This window comes from Alosa sapidissima, chromosome 3 (genome assembly GCF_018492685.1).
Source record: "Alosa sapidissima isolate fAloSap1 chromosome 3, fAloSap1.pri, whole genome shotgun sequence".
NCBI lineage: Eukaryota > Metazoa > Chordata > Actinopteri > Clupeiformes > Clupeidae > Alosa > Alosa sapidissima.
In genome coordinates, this window is record NC_055959.1 from 3971882 (window position 1) to 3985257 (window position 13376).

Consider the following 13376-nt stretch of genomic DNA (forward strand, 5'->3'; position numbering starts at 1 on the left):
TGGACATCCCTCACTTTGCTTACAGGTCCAAGAGTAGAATTCCAGCCAAATCCGTTGTGAGTTACGAACGTGCTGCAGTCAGCTGAAGCTGAATCTCCATAATAATCCAGCTCTGCCTCACACCAATATTGTGCTCCATTATCTGATATATGAGGAGTAATCATGTAGTCACTGGTAAGATTTTGAGGACCAATACTGATGCTGCTCTGGTGTCGTTCATCATCCAACAGTGGAATAGTGCTTCCATCAACAGTGCGTTGTTTGAACCACTTTACAGTGAGGCTCTGAACAGGAGCGATATTTTCAATGTGGTAAGTAAAGGTGATGTCCTTGCCCGCAGCCATTGTACTATGATGTTTTGTGGTAATGGTTAAATTGTCCGGAGTTGCTGTGAAAGGTATATTGAAAAATTATATTTTTGTTGTTAAGCAAGTATCATCTTTGAACTAAAGACTTGGTGACAATGAAACTCACTGAAAGCCACAACAGAAAGTTATTTTGTGCACTGTCCCTCCTCCCTGTTAATGAAGCATTGTGGAGTCACTGTCCACTCTCTCAGCTCTTTCACCGTCCAGTTGAGCTCAGTGACTCCCTCCTCCATACCCACAGCCCCCACAGGGGACTCCCAGCCCATGCCGTCGATGGGTACGAGTGAACGACAGGTGGACGAAGCAGGACCTCCATACCTCACCACCAGAGTAGAGGGATTGATTGCAACTGGACAGCCACCTATAGGAACACAGTGGGACAATTACAGCTTCATCACATCTCACAGGTCTCAGATGAGTTTCGCAAATTAACTGAGCGCAATAGCAACTTACTGTACACATCAATGTTGACTCCTTTCCTGGTTGCTGGAACTCTACAACACACTGGTATTTTGTCCCATTATGTTTTATAAGGGCTGTGTACAGGAAATCGCTGCTTATGTTTCTATCCCCCCAGTTCTCTATTATTTCTGTGTTCAACAGATCCTGTCCTATAAACATCTTCACGGTGACATTGACAACAGTTATGGGGATTTCGATGTGGCATGACGGGATGTAATTTTTGTCACAACAGCCACAATATTGATGTTTGACAGGACTGCAGAAAGAGAGAGAAAAACACAATAAGGACTCTGTGTATGGCATGGTGTGCTTGATGTTTTGTTACATTTAGGCAGTATATTATTGGTAGATATTATTGGTGAAAGTTATTGGTGAAAATAGTGGTAGTTGCTTTTGATTCATTAGTTTTTTTATCAGTTGAAGGATGACAGAAATTAAAAGGTAGAAATGCAATATGTGAAATAATGAATTCAATTCAAAGAGTGAAAATACATTTATGTTTGTTGTCATGTGTGTTCAGTGGAAATGTCATGTTCAGTGGAAATGCATGGATTCCAGTTTCTTCCAGTAGCAGCAACTGGAATCCATGCATTTCCACTGAATTATTTTTGGAATCTGATCCCTTATCATACCTGTTCATTCTTACTAGTTGCTCAACTTATCGTGACTAAATTCAAGATGGCTGCAAACGCTAAACTTCGTGAAGATACTCGTCTTGTAAGTAAACTACCAGTGCTTTTTCAAAGTTCTCAATGTCTCGTTTTAAATGTCAGGGCCCTCGGAAGTCTACCAATGAAGTGTGGAGATACATTGAGCCTCGTAAATGGGTGTAAAACAATGATTTATTTGCATGGCTAGCCCGATGCCGAAGCACCACTATTGAAAAAGCTGTTGGTAGCATCGGCTAACTAGCGCCAGATTTTGGAGTGCAGGGGACAAGCCGAGATGGGCTATGAGACATACGTTCACACTCGGTATCATGTTTCAATACACTTTAGGTCAATATCACACCGGAATTCTCCTTTAAAACGTTTCTTATATCAAAAAGGAGATATCAATTATTAACATGTCAAGAGTAGAGTAGCATGACGCTCAAATTAGATCTAGCCTTAGTGGAGATTGAGAGGACCCATATCATTGCATGTAACTGTTACTGTATTTTGACATTGTAAACGTTCGGAAGAATGAAAAGCAGCTTGAAGTAAAGATGAACCCAGAGATGGCCTCGTTTCTAGGGTTGAACACATCACTCACTGTATGGCTAATTTCAATATAATAATATAAAAGACAGTAGGCCTATATTATTAATGGGGAATAAAGCCCTTCATTGTTATGATCAATTACAATGTTACTTACTAGCCTACCTGCGGTGTTATATGTGACAAATGCCATAACAATGCCATGCATGACTAGCAATGCAATCTCATGGTTCACCTCTTGCTCTGGAGGTAGCAACACCCCAACTATCACTTGTTTAGCATGCTGCCCTCAGGGAAAAGGTTCAGGTCACCTCAGAGGCAAAACAAACAGACTGAAGAACAGCTTCTACCCTTGGGCAGTCAGAACTCTAAATGCACCACACCACTGACACTGCTTCTTATACAGTCATTCTGCTGTGTGTATGCGTGTGAATGTATGTGTGTGTGTGGGTGTGAGAGGTTACTGTTTTGTGTGTGTGTTATGACTTGATAATCTTTGTTTTGTACTTGTCACTTGTCAGTCTTTGATTTCTTTGCACCTTTGTGGCCTTGCTGGCAAACTTTCGTTGAACAGGCAACTGTTCAATGACAAATAAAAGTCTTGAATCTTGAATCTTGAACATTCACTTGACTTGAGACATTAAACCTTAAACATTATTTACCACTAGTGTAGCACTGTACATATCAAATGTTTTATTCTTTTATTTTGAACAATTAGTGTGGGCAAAGTATAAGTAAATGTATAGTAAGTTGTCATGTCGATACAAAGAATATACATTCTGAGCATTTATGTGGTAACATGGATTACTAATAAGATATACTTTCAGAGCAACAGTCGTCTTATTGTTTTTTAAAGAAACATACATTTGAACACATGAACAGAACCTTCTTAAGTCCCTGATACCATCAAGTCATCACCCCTCACTTGAAATACAGTTGTCATACTGCCAAAAATTCCATTTGGCACTTTGGACCCTCAAAGTAGAAGTCCAGATTATGCACATACTGCATAGCTTTATAAAGACAACATACTGCTCTGCAGAGGTGGACAGTAACTAAGTACATTTACTTGATTACTGTACTTAAGTTTGATGTTTGAGTATCTGTACTTTATCTGAGTATTAATCTTTTTGGAAACTTGTGACTTTTACTCCACTACATTTGAAAGAAAAATACTGTAGTTTTGACTCCACTATTTTTGAAATATGAGCATGAGTACTCGTTACTTTTAACCACATTTGATTCTTTGAATGCAATAATGTGATAAACCATCTTGAAGTTTAATAATAGTCCAATTTTAACTTGGCTGAATTGCCTATGGTAATGATGTTGACAACAGATTCTTCATCCTCCATATAGCCTAAGTGAACCCAGACAAACCTGTTAGCAATTGAGATTTGAGAAGTGGTCTGGTGTTAACCAGGCTATCCTCCATGATAATTGTGAAATTGGAATGAAATGAAATAGCTATCTTTAGCGTACATCATGAAACGATAAATAATCTATTGTAACACCCCAATTATCACCACTTTTGTTCGGAAATTCTAAAACAACGATGTTTTTTAACACTTCAAAATAACATTTGCTATATGAACCTTACATTTTTCAGTAGCCAAAGCTGTGTAGATTTGAAAAAAAATCTGGTTTGGTTCTTAACGGGAGCATTTACTGCCTGAAATATCCGATTTTGTTTACCACGCTCGGAGTTATAGTGCTGGCCTGATGGGTCGCCTATTTACGCCGTTTCAATGGCACATGAACGGTTAGTCCGAGAATTCTCGTCATGATATTAAAATCCACTGGAGCTCCAAGCGGATGTGTACACGCAGCCTTACAACACTGTTTACAGATCTTTGGGTCACGGTAAAATGTCATTTTTGGTACATAGCTAATTTAGATACATCTTTAGGAATCTGCCATCTTGGTTTTTATAGAAATGGATATTAAGTGACACATACACGCAAGACGTGAACAGAGATTTGTGAACAGAGAATGATTAATTATTTCAGTTATATTGTTGCATCCATTTAAACAGTTGCAAAGTTATGAAAATAGACAAAATGTTTTTGTTGGATGTAAGGAACTGAAGGTCTGTTCAAGTCCTATGACTGACCAAAGGATATACCCTATTATTGACCAAATAAACATTACATTAATACATGAAAAAGGACAAATACTTGTACTTCTGAATACTTAAGTATTTTTAAAAGCAAATACTTCTGTACTTCAACTTAAGTAAAAATCTGACTTACCAACTTTCACTTGTATTGGAGTATTAATGTATCTATACTTTCACTTAAGTAAGGGAATTGTGTACTTTGTCCTCCTCTGCTACTCTGTGGGTTGGCTCAAGAACTCATCACATACTGCATCGCTTTATAAAACAACATACTGCTCTGCGTGGGGGTTGGCTCAAGATCACATACTGCATCGCTTTATAAAACAACATATTGCTCTGCGTGGGGGTTGGCTCAGGAACTCATCAACAATCGATGAACACACATCACTATAAAACCTATCTTTTCTCATTGTGATTTTTCATATATATTCAGAATCACACATCATTAAGTGGAAAATGTCCACTTGAAGCTGGGACCTTTTTTTCCCTCAGATGTGTGGACAAAAAGTGTGTCTGTTTCGTCCACACATTGTTGAGTGACAGTCCACACCTAAAAATCTCGCCAAAACCCTGAGACGCCTGGTGCTCAATATGTCCATCATGTGAGAGCTGTGACCACAGCGTGTCTTTGGTGTTGACCTGACTGATTTAAGTGGGTTTGATCATCATGGTGACCTTCTTGAGAGAGTATGCACCTCCGTGGAACTCTTGCCAGTAGACTCCGTCCTGGTAGCGGCTCCGGTAGTGCCCGCCCCTGTACCACACACCGTTCAGGTTGGAGTGGGCACACATGTTGTACCACCAGCCTCCTTTGTGGTAGTGGGCACAGTTTCCTGGGAGAACAATTGAAGAAACAAGATTGCTTCAGCTACTACAAATTGATCTAGTGTTACTCAAAGTGGCTCACAAGCAAGGTAGACTACTACAACATCCACTACATAAATGTATTCATTTTAACAAATTAAAATTAATTTGAATCCCAAGCCATTTTACAGAACGATATAGAAACATTGTCATCTGTATGTGTGCTCCTTGAAGATCAAAACCATGACATTGGTGTTGTTAGACCCTTGCCATAGCAGCTGTGTAGTGTCATTAACCTGAATAAATAATACATGCTACCCACAACACACATAGTAAAACTACAAATGCAGATAGTGAATAACGAGTATATGAGCATGCTAAGAAAATGTATTACCTAAATATGAATCTTTGTCACGGTCATGAGTGGTAAAAGCTTTGTTACTGTGCCACGAGAGCGAGTCCCCAGCATTGCCATTGTAGTTGCCCAGACGCAGGCGGTACCAGTCACTCTCCGGCTCCAGGCGGAAGCTGTCGTACTCGGCGAACACATGGCGCCCCTTCCAGTCCTCCATGGCCACCCTCAGCTTGTAGGTGGCCTGTTCAGCAAGCCAGTAGAGGTGCTCCAGGCCCAGCCAGTACTCCCCGTCCAGATTCCCAAAGCCTTGCTGAGCACCAGGGAAAGAACAGAGAGGATTCATTCACATTCAGATTTCAACGTGAATGTGAGAAGCACTTTTCAGCAAGGCAATCAACTACACAAAAAAGTGAGTTGTATTGCGAGATGAAATGTTGCTAATGTTGTACCTTTGCAATTGTGCCAATACTGCCGTTTCAACAAGTAACACTTTCACACCCGTTATTTCAGTAAATTCCATTTCTATTCACAGTGTTTCCCACAGAATTGAATTCCATTTGTGGTGGTTGGTTTGCAGAATTTACTTGAATGCAACAGTTTTTAACAAATAAGCACAGCGTGGTTATGATGCTAACCAGATTTAAGCACAATTTATTGTGTGGTGGTCAATGATATTGTGGTGGGCCGCCACAAATAAGTCAATGTATGGGAAACATTGTATTTGTGTATATTTACTGATCATCACAATATGACTCTTATAGGTAGACTCTAAATAATGATTATGTGTGAAAGCATTCATTGTTGAAATGGCAGTACAGGTATACTCTTAATGGCTTCTTATAGCAGCAAATAGGCACTACTGATTCACTCTTCATGGCTTCTGATAGCAGCAAATGGGCACTACTGATTCACTCTTCATGGCTTCTGATAGCAGCAAATGGGCACTACTGATTATCTCTTCATGGCTTCTGATAGCAGCAAATGGACACTACTGATTCACTCTTTATTGGCTTCTTATAGCAGCAAATAGGCACTACTGATTCACTCTTCATGGCTTCTGATAGCAGCAAATGGACACTACTGATTCACTCTTTATTGGCTACTTATAGCAGCAAATGGGCACTACTGATTCACTCTTTATTGGCTACTTATACTCACTCTTCACTTTGAACTGTTAATGTAATATGTATCATTGTAAGTCACTTTGCACAAAAGCCTCCGCTAAGAACTAGGTAGACTTCTCCAGCCATATTTTCTTTGATGTGTCAAATGAACCGTGATGCCAGGGAAACGAGCCCACCTTGTAAAACTCCCAGGTGCGGAAGAAGTTGACGGAGCCGTCCTGCCTCCTCTGGATGACGGTCCAGCCCCCCTGGGCGCGGCTCTGCTCGCACCAGGCCTGCACCAGGAGGTTGGTGCCCTGCGGCCGCAGCAGGTAGATGCCGCTGGTGGTCTCACCGGACTCCAGCACATGCTGGCAGTCCCGCCACGGGCCTGAACATGAGGAGTGCAGAATGTACTCAGCCAGGTGAAAATCTTTCATACTTTTCTAAACAAGGAGCTTTGACTTTTTATTTATTTATTTATTTATTTATTTATTTATTTATTTTCTTCTGTAAATTTGTGTTAGAGATTCCCGAGACACTGAAAGACCAGGCCTCATGAAACCTGGTGGGCATGTTGCCACGCACACATACACACACGCACATAAACACACTCACATGCACACACACACACGCACATAAACACACCTACACGTGCACACAAATAAAAACATACACACATGCAGGCAAGCAGACACATGCGTGCACACATGCGCGTGCGCGCACACACACACACACACACCATTACCCCCACATACAGACTCACAAGCGAACACACTCAGAAGCACAGTCCACACCTAAAAATCTCGTCTTTTATGTGCATTCGTGGAACTCAATACACAAAAACAAACACACACTATGCACACACTCATATTATTATTATTATCATATTATTATTATTTATATACACAAAAGTTGCAAGAGTAGGGTCTGGAGTAGGAGATTATTTATTTTTGCGGAGAGAATGTGCTGGACTAAGTGGCGGTCATGTGGCGGTCATATTTTGTTCCGCTTTGCAGTACATCTAGTTAACAATGACTGACAATGAGTCCAAATGACAATAAATCACACACAAATAAATAGTTAGGCGTATGGGAACAGTACAACAGTAAGTCTGCATTGTGCGCGTGTGTGTGTGTGTGTGTGTGTGCGTGTGTGTGTGTGTGTGTGTGTGTGTGTGCATGCGTGCGTGCGCTGAAGAAACCCCTGTAGAAACTGTGGGGGAGTGAAACAATTGATAAGGACTGGAATCCCAGAATGCATTAAGGTCACACACTACAAACACACTTATCACTTAGCTTAGGAGATCTGTTTACATCTGAGGAACATACATGCATCCCTCAACATAGCCATCAAGACCAAAGTCAAATGTCACAGAGTACATGTTACATCAACATGACACATTCTTAGGCCCCCATGTACACACACACACACACACACACACATACACTAATGTAACACAACGTTATCATTTGTGATCTGAGTGCTGCTCCTCACTGTAATTGTGATGAAACACTTTGCATTAGCCCCATGCACGAGGAGCCCTGTCATTTCTGAGCACTTCTTCACAATTCAGGATTGAAACAAGCTGCTTTCAGGCAGGTTGTCATTACCGTTTTGTCTGAACGAGTGAGTGAGTGTGTACACACACACACACACACACACACACACACACACACACAGAGAGAGAGAGATAATGATAGATATACACACTTTGAGATATACACAAAGTGTGATTATCTCTTATTCTGTTTGTGCTTGTATGTGTGAGTAGTGTGTGTTTCTCTGTGTGTGTGTGTGTGTGTGTGTGTTAGGGTTAATGTGGATCTCACATTAGTCTCAGTGTTTTTGGAGCCCTAATGAGAACATCTGGCACTGTTTACACATGGCTCAGGCATTCCCAGAGAGATAACCCTCCACACACAAACACACACACAGACAGACACACAGACACACACACACACACAGGGTCACTGACACTCCAGGCCTGTGCCGTTCATCATGGGAGCGACTCTGACACAGTTCTGCAATCCTAAAGGCTTATTCATCTCATTAGTACCCTAGCTCCCACACTACCCAGTCAGGCTACTTGGGTCTACACTACAGGCTCTTACCTGGGCTCTTGGTGACGGGGAAGCTGATGAATGGGGAGTCAGTGGAGGGGGCAGGTGAGGCTGTGACCACTTCCTGGACGCCCCGCACAGACTTGGAGTTTGGTGGCGGGGCACTCTGGTCTCTCTGGACATCATTGGATTTCGGACTGGACGGGAAACTAGAGGATGGTGCCTTCTCCTGTGTAAAACGAAGACACAAGTTAATCTCTATAGAACAGAAACATTTCTGATTTCATCTGTAATATGAATCGATTACTCCTTTTTAATCTCACTTTTTCTGTCTGTGAGGGTTTGTTGCCGAGTTGACACTGTTTTTCCAGATCTTTTAGCAGATGGCTCTGGTTGCTTATAATAGAGGTTAGGGCCTCATACTTCTTCTCCAGCTCTCTGTAGCTGCTGGTCACCTGCAGCACCTTGGGACATTTGAACAGATGAACTTAATCAGATAGCAAAGGAACATTACATAAGTTTTATACATCAGTAGCCTAAGTCCAGTCTTAGAACATCCTCTATAGAAATTATATAGTGATTTGTATGTATGTGAGATGTGTATATTTGTGTTTTTGTTTATGGTTGTATAAGCAACTGGATGCCTAAAATTTCCCTCGGGATCAATAAAGTATCTATCTACCGTATCTATCTATCTATCTATATATCTATAGAAGCAAGTCAACTGAAGAGGTGAGAGACCTCTTCGGTAAGGGACACACCCTCCTTGACAGACCCCGGGTACCTGAGACGTGGCGTTGAGGAGCAGGTTCTCCAGTCTCCGCTGCTCCAGGTCCTGGCCCTTCTTGAGGGTGACTTCATGCAGCAGCTCGGCGTAGAGCTGGGCGATGCGGGCGTTCATGGCACCGCTTTCCCGCCGGAGTGCCCGCACCTCGGTTGCCATGGCGCCCTCCTGCTCCAGCTGCGCACGCACCCTCTCCAGCTGCTCCTGCTGACGGCTCAGCTCCTGCCGCAGCGACACCACCTCTGAGTGGTTGGCGGCGGCAGCGCGACCGATGGACTCCTGGCTGACGCACAGGGCGCCCTTCAGCTTCTGCTGGGGCACGATAAAGGTGTAGGAGCAGCGGCCCGCCTTCAGGTCCGAGGAGCGAGACGAGCGTTTCTGAGCTGCATCTTTCAGGGCACGGTCACTGTGAGGTCCCTCCTTGTGCCTCTCAGCGCTGGGCATTAGTCCATTAAAGGCCAGCAGGAGCAAGAGGGCAAAGCACACCAGGCATTCCATGAGCTGGCCCACTGTTCAGTATGTAAAGGGAGAAAGGATATGTTATGCTATAGGACATTTGTTGGATGGCTTTAAGAACTGTACAATGGAAATGTGGGTGATAGGCACAGAACAAAATGTAGTATCTCACACAAAAACACTATTTAATATCGTTTATAAGTGTTTAGAAAATAGATAGTCCCATGTCAGTAACTTAGTGGGATGAAAACAGAGTAGTACGTCCTCTCTCCCAACAGTTAATTAGCAAATCAACACTGGCAACCAATGGTAAACATAATTCCAACAATAAGACAAAGGTACACATAACAACTTGGGAAACAGCTGCCTGGTTTAATGTATTGCACAGCATTTATAAAATATAAGAAGTCAAGCAGTTATGAATCAGACATTGTGATTATCATCCTATAACTGCCCACTTGTACGAAGAATAACTCATTTGTCTATTTCATTTTGCTAATGTAAAAGTATCTCAACTATTGTAGGCCCACACTGAAATTGTAAAATTTTGTAAAACTGTAAATTGCAAACTGTTCATGGAAAGTCACCAAAATATATATGTAATTATTCCTATCAATCTAAAATCATTTCAAATAAAGATTTTAATAAATTATAAAAATTCTGCAAAAAAAATCTTTGTCTTACCAAAGTCTTCGATGCTACAACAGATCAGCTCTTTGAAGGTCTTGGTGGAGCTTTCTTTCTTGGAGTTTTCGTTCTCTCTTAATAGTTTCTACTTCATTGACTAACTCTGGCCTCTTATTTGAAGCTTTCGGTATGAAATTACCTTCCTATATCATAATTCTTAACTGTTCAGTTGAAACATTCAGAGAGACGTACATGTGAGTGTGACCCTTAGAAACTGCACACCGCTAGTTTACAGAGACACACACTCAGGGACTTTAAAGTAATAAGACCCCTCCTTGCTTGTAGTCCTTGTACACAAAGACCCACATAATTACTAACCATTCGGATGACACCACCTCCCAAACTCTGGGGTGTGTCCCTGTGCACCCCCATCACAGGCCACATCAGCCCAGGCCAGTCCCCAGTCTCCTCCCTGCGCTTTGTCTGTGGTTGAATAACTGAACTTTAAGATCAGTCTAAAAAGTAATTCACACTGCATCTATTCATTAGACTGACAGTAATTTAAGTATTTCAATGTAAATAAAACTGTGAGGGTTCTGATGGCCCTTTAATAACTCAACAGCTGATTTTAGTAGCCAGGTGGCCTTAAGGTGGATAATGCCATGTAATGAATGATTTAAAGTTAGCCCAGTGTAGTATTTTTTATGATAATTATAATCGAGTCATGTACACTACCCATGTTCTATTGAATTCTGATTAGTTCATTATTATGCTATACAGCTGATGTGTTGGTGAAAATCTATAATAACACACAGTTTACAATAGGCTTACTTATCCTGTGTGGAAAGACCACTATCTGCTCAGGCACCCCCTGGAGGATGACAATCTGTAAAAACGACATATTTATTTTTTAAAAGAAAAAATCTATCGGCTATGCAATTTGTTTAATCCGTCGAAGTGGACACGTTTTACGCACTTCCCGCCAGGCAGAACCTTGTTTCCGCTTTCTTGGAGAGCACGGTCCTATGTCAATGTAACACATATGCATGCACGTGGCTAATGTGCAGGACAGCAGTAGTAGTTCAAGTGGTAGAAGCTGTCCAACCGCTGAATCGGACGAAATGCGGACAAAATCATAAACGAAAGAAGAAATAAACTGATTATTTTAAGCTTGTAGTCAGCGAAGAAGACATTCTAGTTACATCTGTCTCAAGGCTCATGTGACAACATGGGTAAAAATAAGGTAAGTAACCATTGACTTAGCTAGCTTAGCAATCAGTCTGACGTTACTCGTGTAACTTATAACGTTACAGTTTAACAATGTTAACTCAAAGTGGTCTGTAAGGGGAAAAGTGAAATTCAATCATCAAGAGATCATTTTAATTGTCCGTTCTTACAGTATTGTCCTGGCGGCATGCGTCAATCAGTATTGTTATTAATTATATTTTATGGGTAACTTTAGCTAAAGCGCCTTAACATTAGCTAATTGGTGTTGGCTAACATTAGCGTTAGGACGCCTGTTTTTTGTAGTTGAAGTGTTTTGTGTAATGCGGTGACTTTCTTTCTTCTAGCGTATCTTGCTTGATACATTATTATTTGTGTAAATAAGCGTGACATTATGTAATGAGACCAGTATGTTAACGTCAGTTGACTATATTACGGTAACGTTATGCATGAAGGGCTAATCTTTTGCCTGTTATGAACTTCATATTTGCAGACCAAAAACCAGAAGACCTCACGTCAAAAGGCTAATCAGTTGGCGGAGGAGACCTTTGGCTCAGTCCCACACAGCTTTGTCTTCCACAGGGGGAAAATTGGCAAGAATGTCGGTCAGCTTGTGTCGGACATGCGGCAGGTCATGCAGCCATACACGGCAGAGTCATTAAAGGTCCGAAACTGTGGCTTTATAATGTTAACCTTACTAAGTAGTACACACCTCTTTTCATTCACATATGCTATAACGTTACTTGTTCATATGTATGGTATCGATATTGGAAATCATCATGTAGATATCATTGGTGCATTTCTAAGCAGTGCTTGGTCTTTTCCACCAGTAGGTGCGGAAAAAGAATGTCCTTAAAGATTTTGCGACGGTGGCGGGGCCACTGGGAGTGACACACTTTGCCATCTTTACCAAAACAAAAACCAGCGTGAACTTGGTAAATAATTTTGTCTTTTGCGCATTAATTAATGTCCCTTGTTTTTAAATCCAATGCTCCGTAATTTGTGTACAGTTCTTGGCCTTGGACAGTAAAGACCAATTTTGTGTACTTATTTGTTTATTTGAGTGTAAATAAGATTTCAACATTAAAAGTAGGCCAACTGTTGCATTGACTGGTGGATTTTGACAAGGTTTTCTTATCTGTCCCTAGAGACTGGCACGCATCCCTAAAGGCCCCACGCTACATTTTAATGTCAGCAAGGTAAGGTTTCTCTCATTCTTATTATGATTTCCAATTGTAAGCTTGAGTTTCATGGGTACAGAGGATGAAATGTTTATTATCTTGATGTTACTATGATGATCTTTCAAAGTAAACGCACTGATGTACCAAGTCCTTGTATAAACGTCTATCAACTATGTTTGCGCCTACATAGCATTTGGGGGTCGTTCTAAAGGTGCATGTGTGTGTTTGTGTTCAGTATGCCCTCGTCAAGGATGTGGTGTCATCCCTGAAGAAACACAGAATGCATGAGCAGCAGTTCACCCACCACCCACTGCTGGTGCTGAACAACTTTGGTGTAGAGGGCATGCATGTCAAACTAATGGCCACCATGTTCCAGAACATGTTCCCATCCATCAACGTGCATAAGGTAGACTTGGGGCTCTATGTGTTGGGATTATCCTTTGCTTATTTATCTCAGAACAAAGTTTATGGTGTGATGAATGTATAGTCTGCTGAGGTTGTCTGTGATTGTCTCAAATTAATTCTGATTGGCCATAACAATACCCTTGCTGTGTTTATATGGGGATGTGTAGTGAGATCTAGTTTGATGACATATTTGCTGTTTGCAGGTAAATCTTAATAACATTAAGAG

At 41.3% G+C, this 13376-nt stretch overlaps 2 protein-coding genes across 2 annotated transcripts in view; one reads left to right on the forward strand and one right to left on the reverse strand.

Annotated features, from left to right (window-relative positions):
* Positions 1–4043: 4043 nt before the first annotated feature.
* angptl6 (angiopoietin-like 6) lies at positions 4044–10662 on the reverse strand. Its single transcript, XM_042087748.1, has 7 exons — positions 10398–10662; positions 9258–9766; positions 8797–8937; positions 8525–8702; positions 6608–6801; positions 5347–5617; positions 4044–4981 (listed from the first exon to the last, which is right to left on the reverse strand). The coding sequence occupies exons 2-7, from the start codon at positions 9753–9755 to the stop codon at positions 4797–4799; spliced, it is 1467 nt and encodes a 488-aa protein (XP_041943682.1). The 5' UTR covers positions 9756–9766; positions 10398–10662; the 3' UTR covers positions 4044–4796.
* A 680-nt stretch (positions 10663–11342) lies between these two features.
* ppan (peter pan homolog) overlaps positions 11343–13376 on the forward strand; it is a 5108-nt gene continuing 3074 nt past the window's right edge. The window contains exons 1-6 of the mRNA XM_042085863.1: positions 11343–11583; positions 12058–12228; positions 12398–12499; positions 12713–12763; positions 12981–13151; positions 13354–13376. The exon at positions 13354–13376 is cut by the window's right edge and continues 54 nt beyond it. Coding sequence (XP_041941797.1) covers positions 11569–11583; positions 12058–12228; positions 12398–12499; positions 12713–12763; positions 12981–13151; positions 13354–13376 — 533 coding nt within the window. The 5' untranslated portion in view covers positions 11343–11568. The remainder of the gene's footprint in view (positions 11584–12057; positions 12229–12397; positions 12500–12712; positions 12764–12980; positions 13152–13353) is intronic.

Excerpts from the sequence above, each read along its gene's own strand:
- angptl6 (XM_042087748.1), bottom strand. The coding sequence starts at position 9,755 with ATGGAATGCCTGGTGTGCTTTGCCCTCTTGCTCCTGCTGGCCTTTAAT. Across the intron at positions 8,703-8,796 it reads AACCCTCACAGACAGAAAAA|GAGAAGGCACCATCCTCTAG; the intron begins GTGAGATTAAAA and ends CGTTTTACACAG. Across the intron at positions 4,982-5,346 it reads TGACAAAGATTCATATTTAG|GAAACTGTGCCCACTACCAC; the intron begins GTAATACATTTT and ends TTGTTCTCCCAG.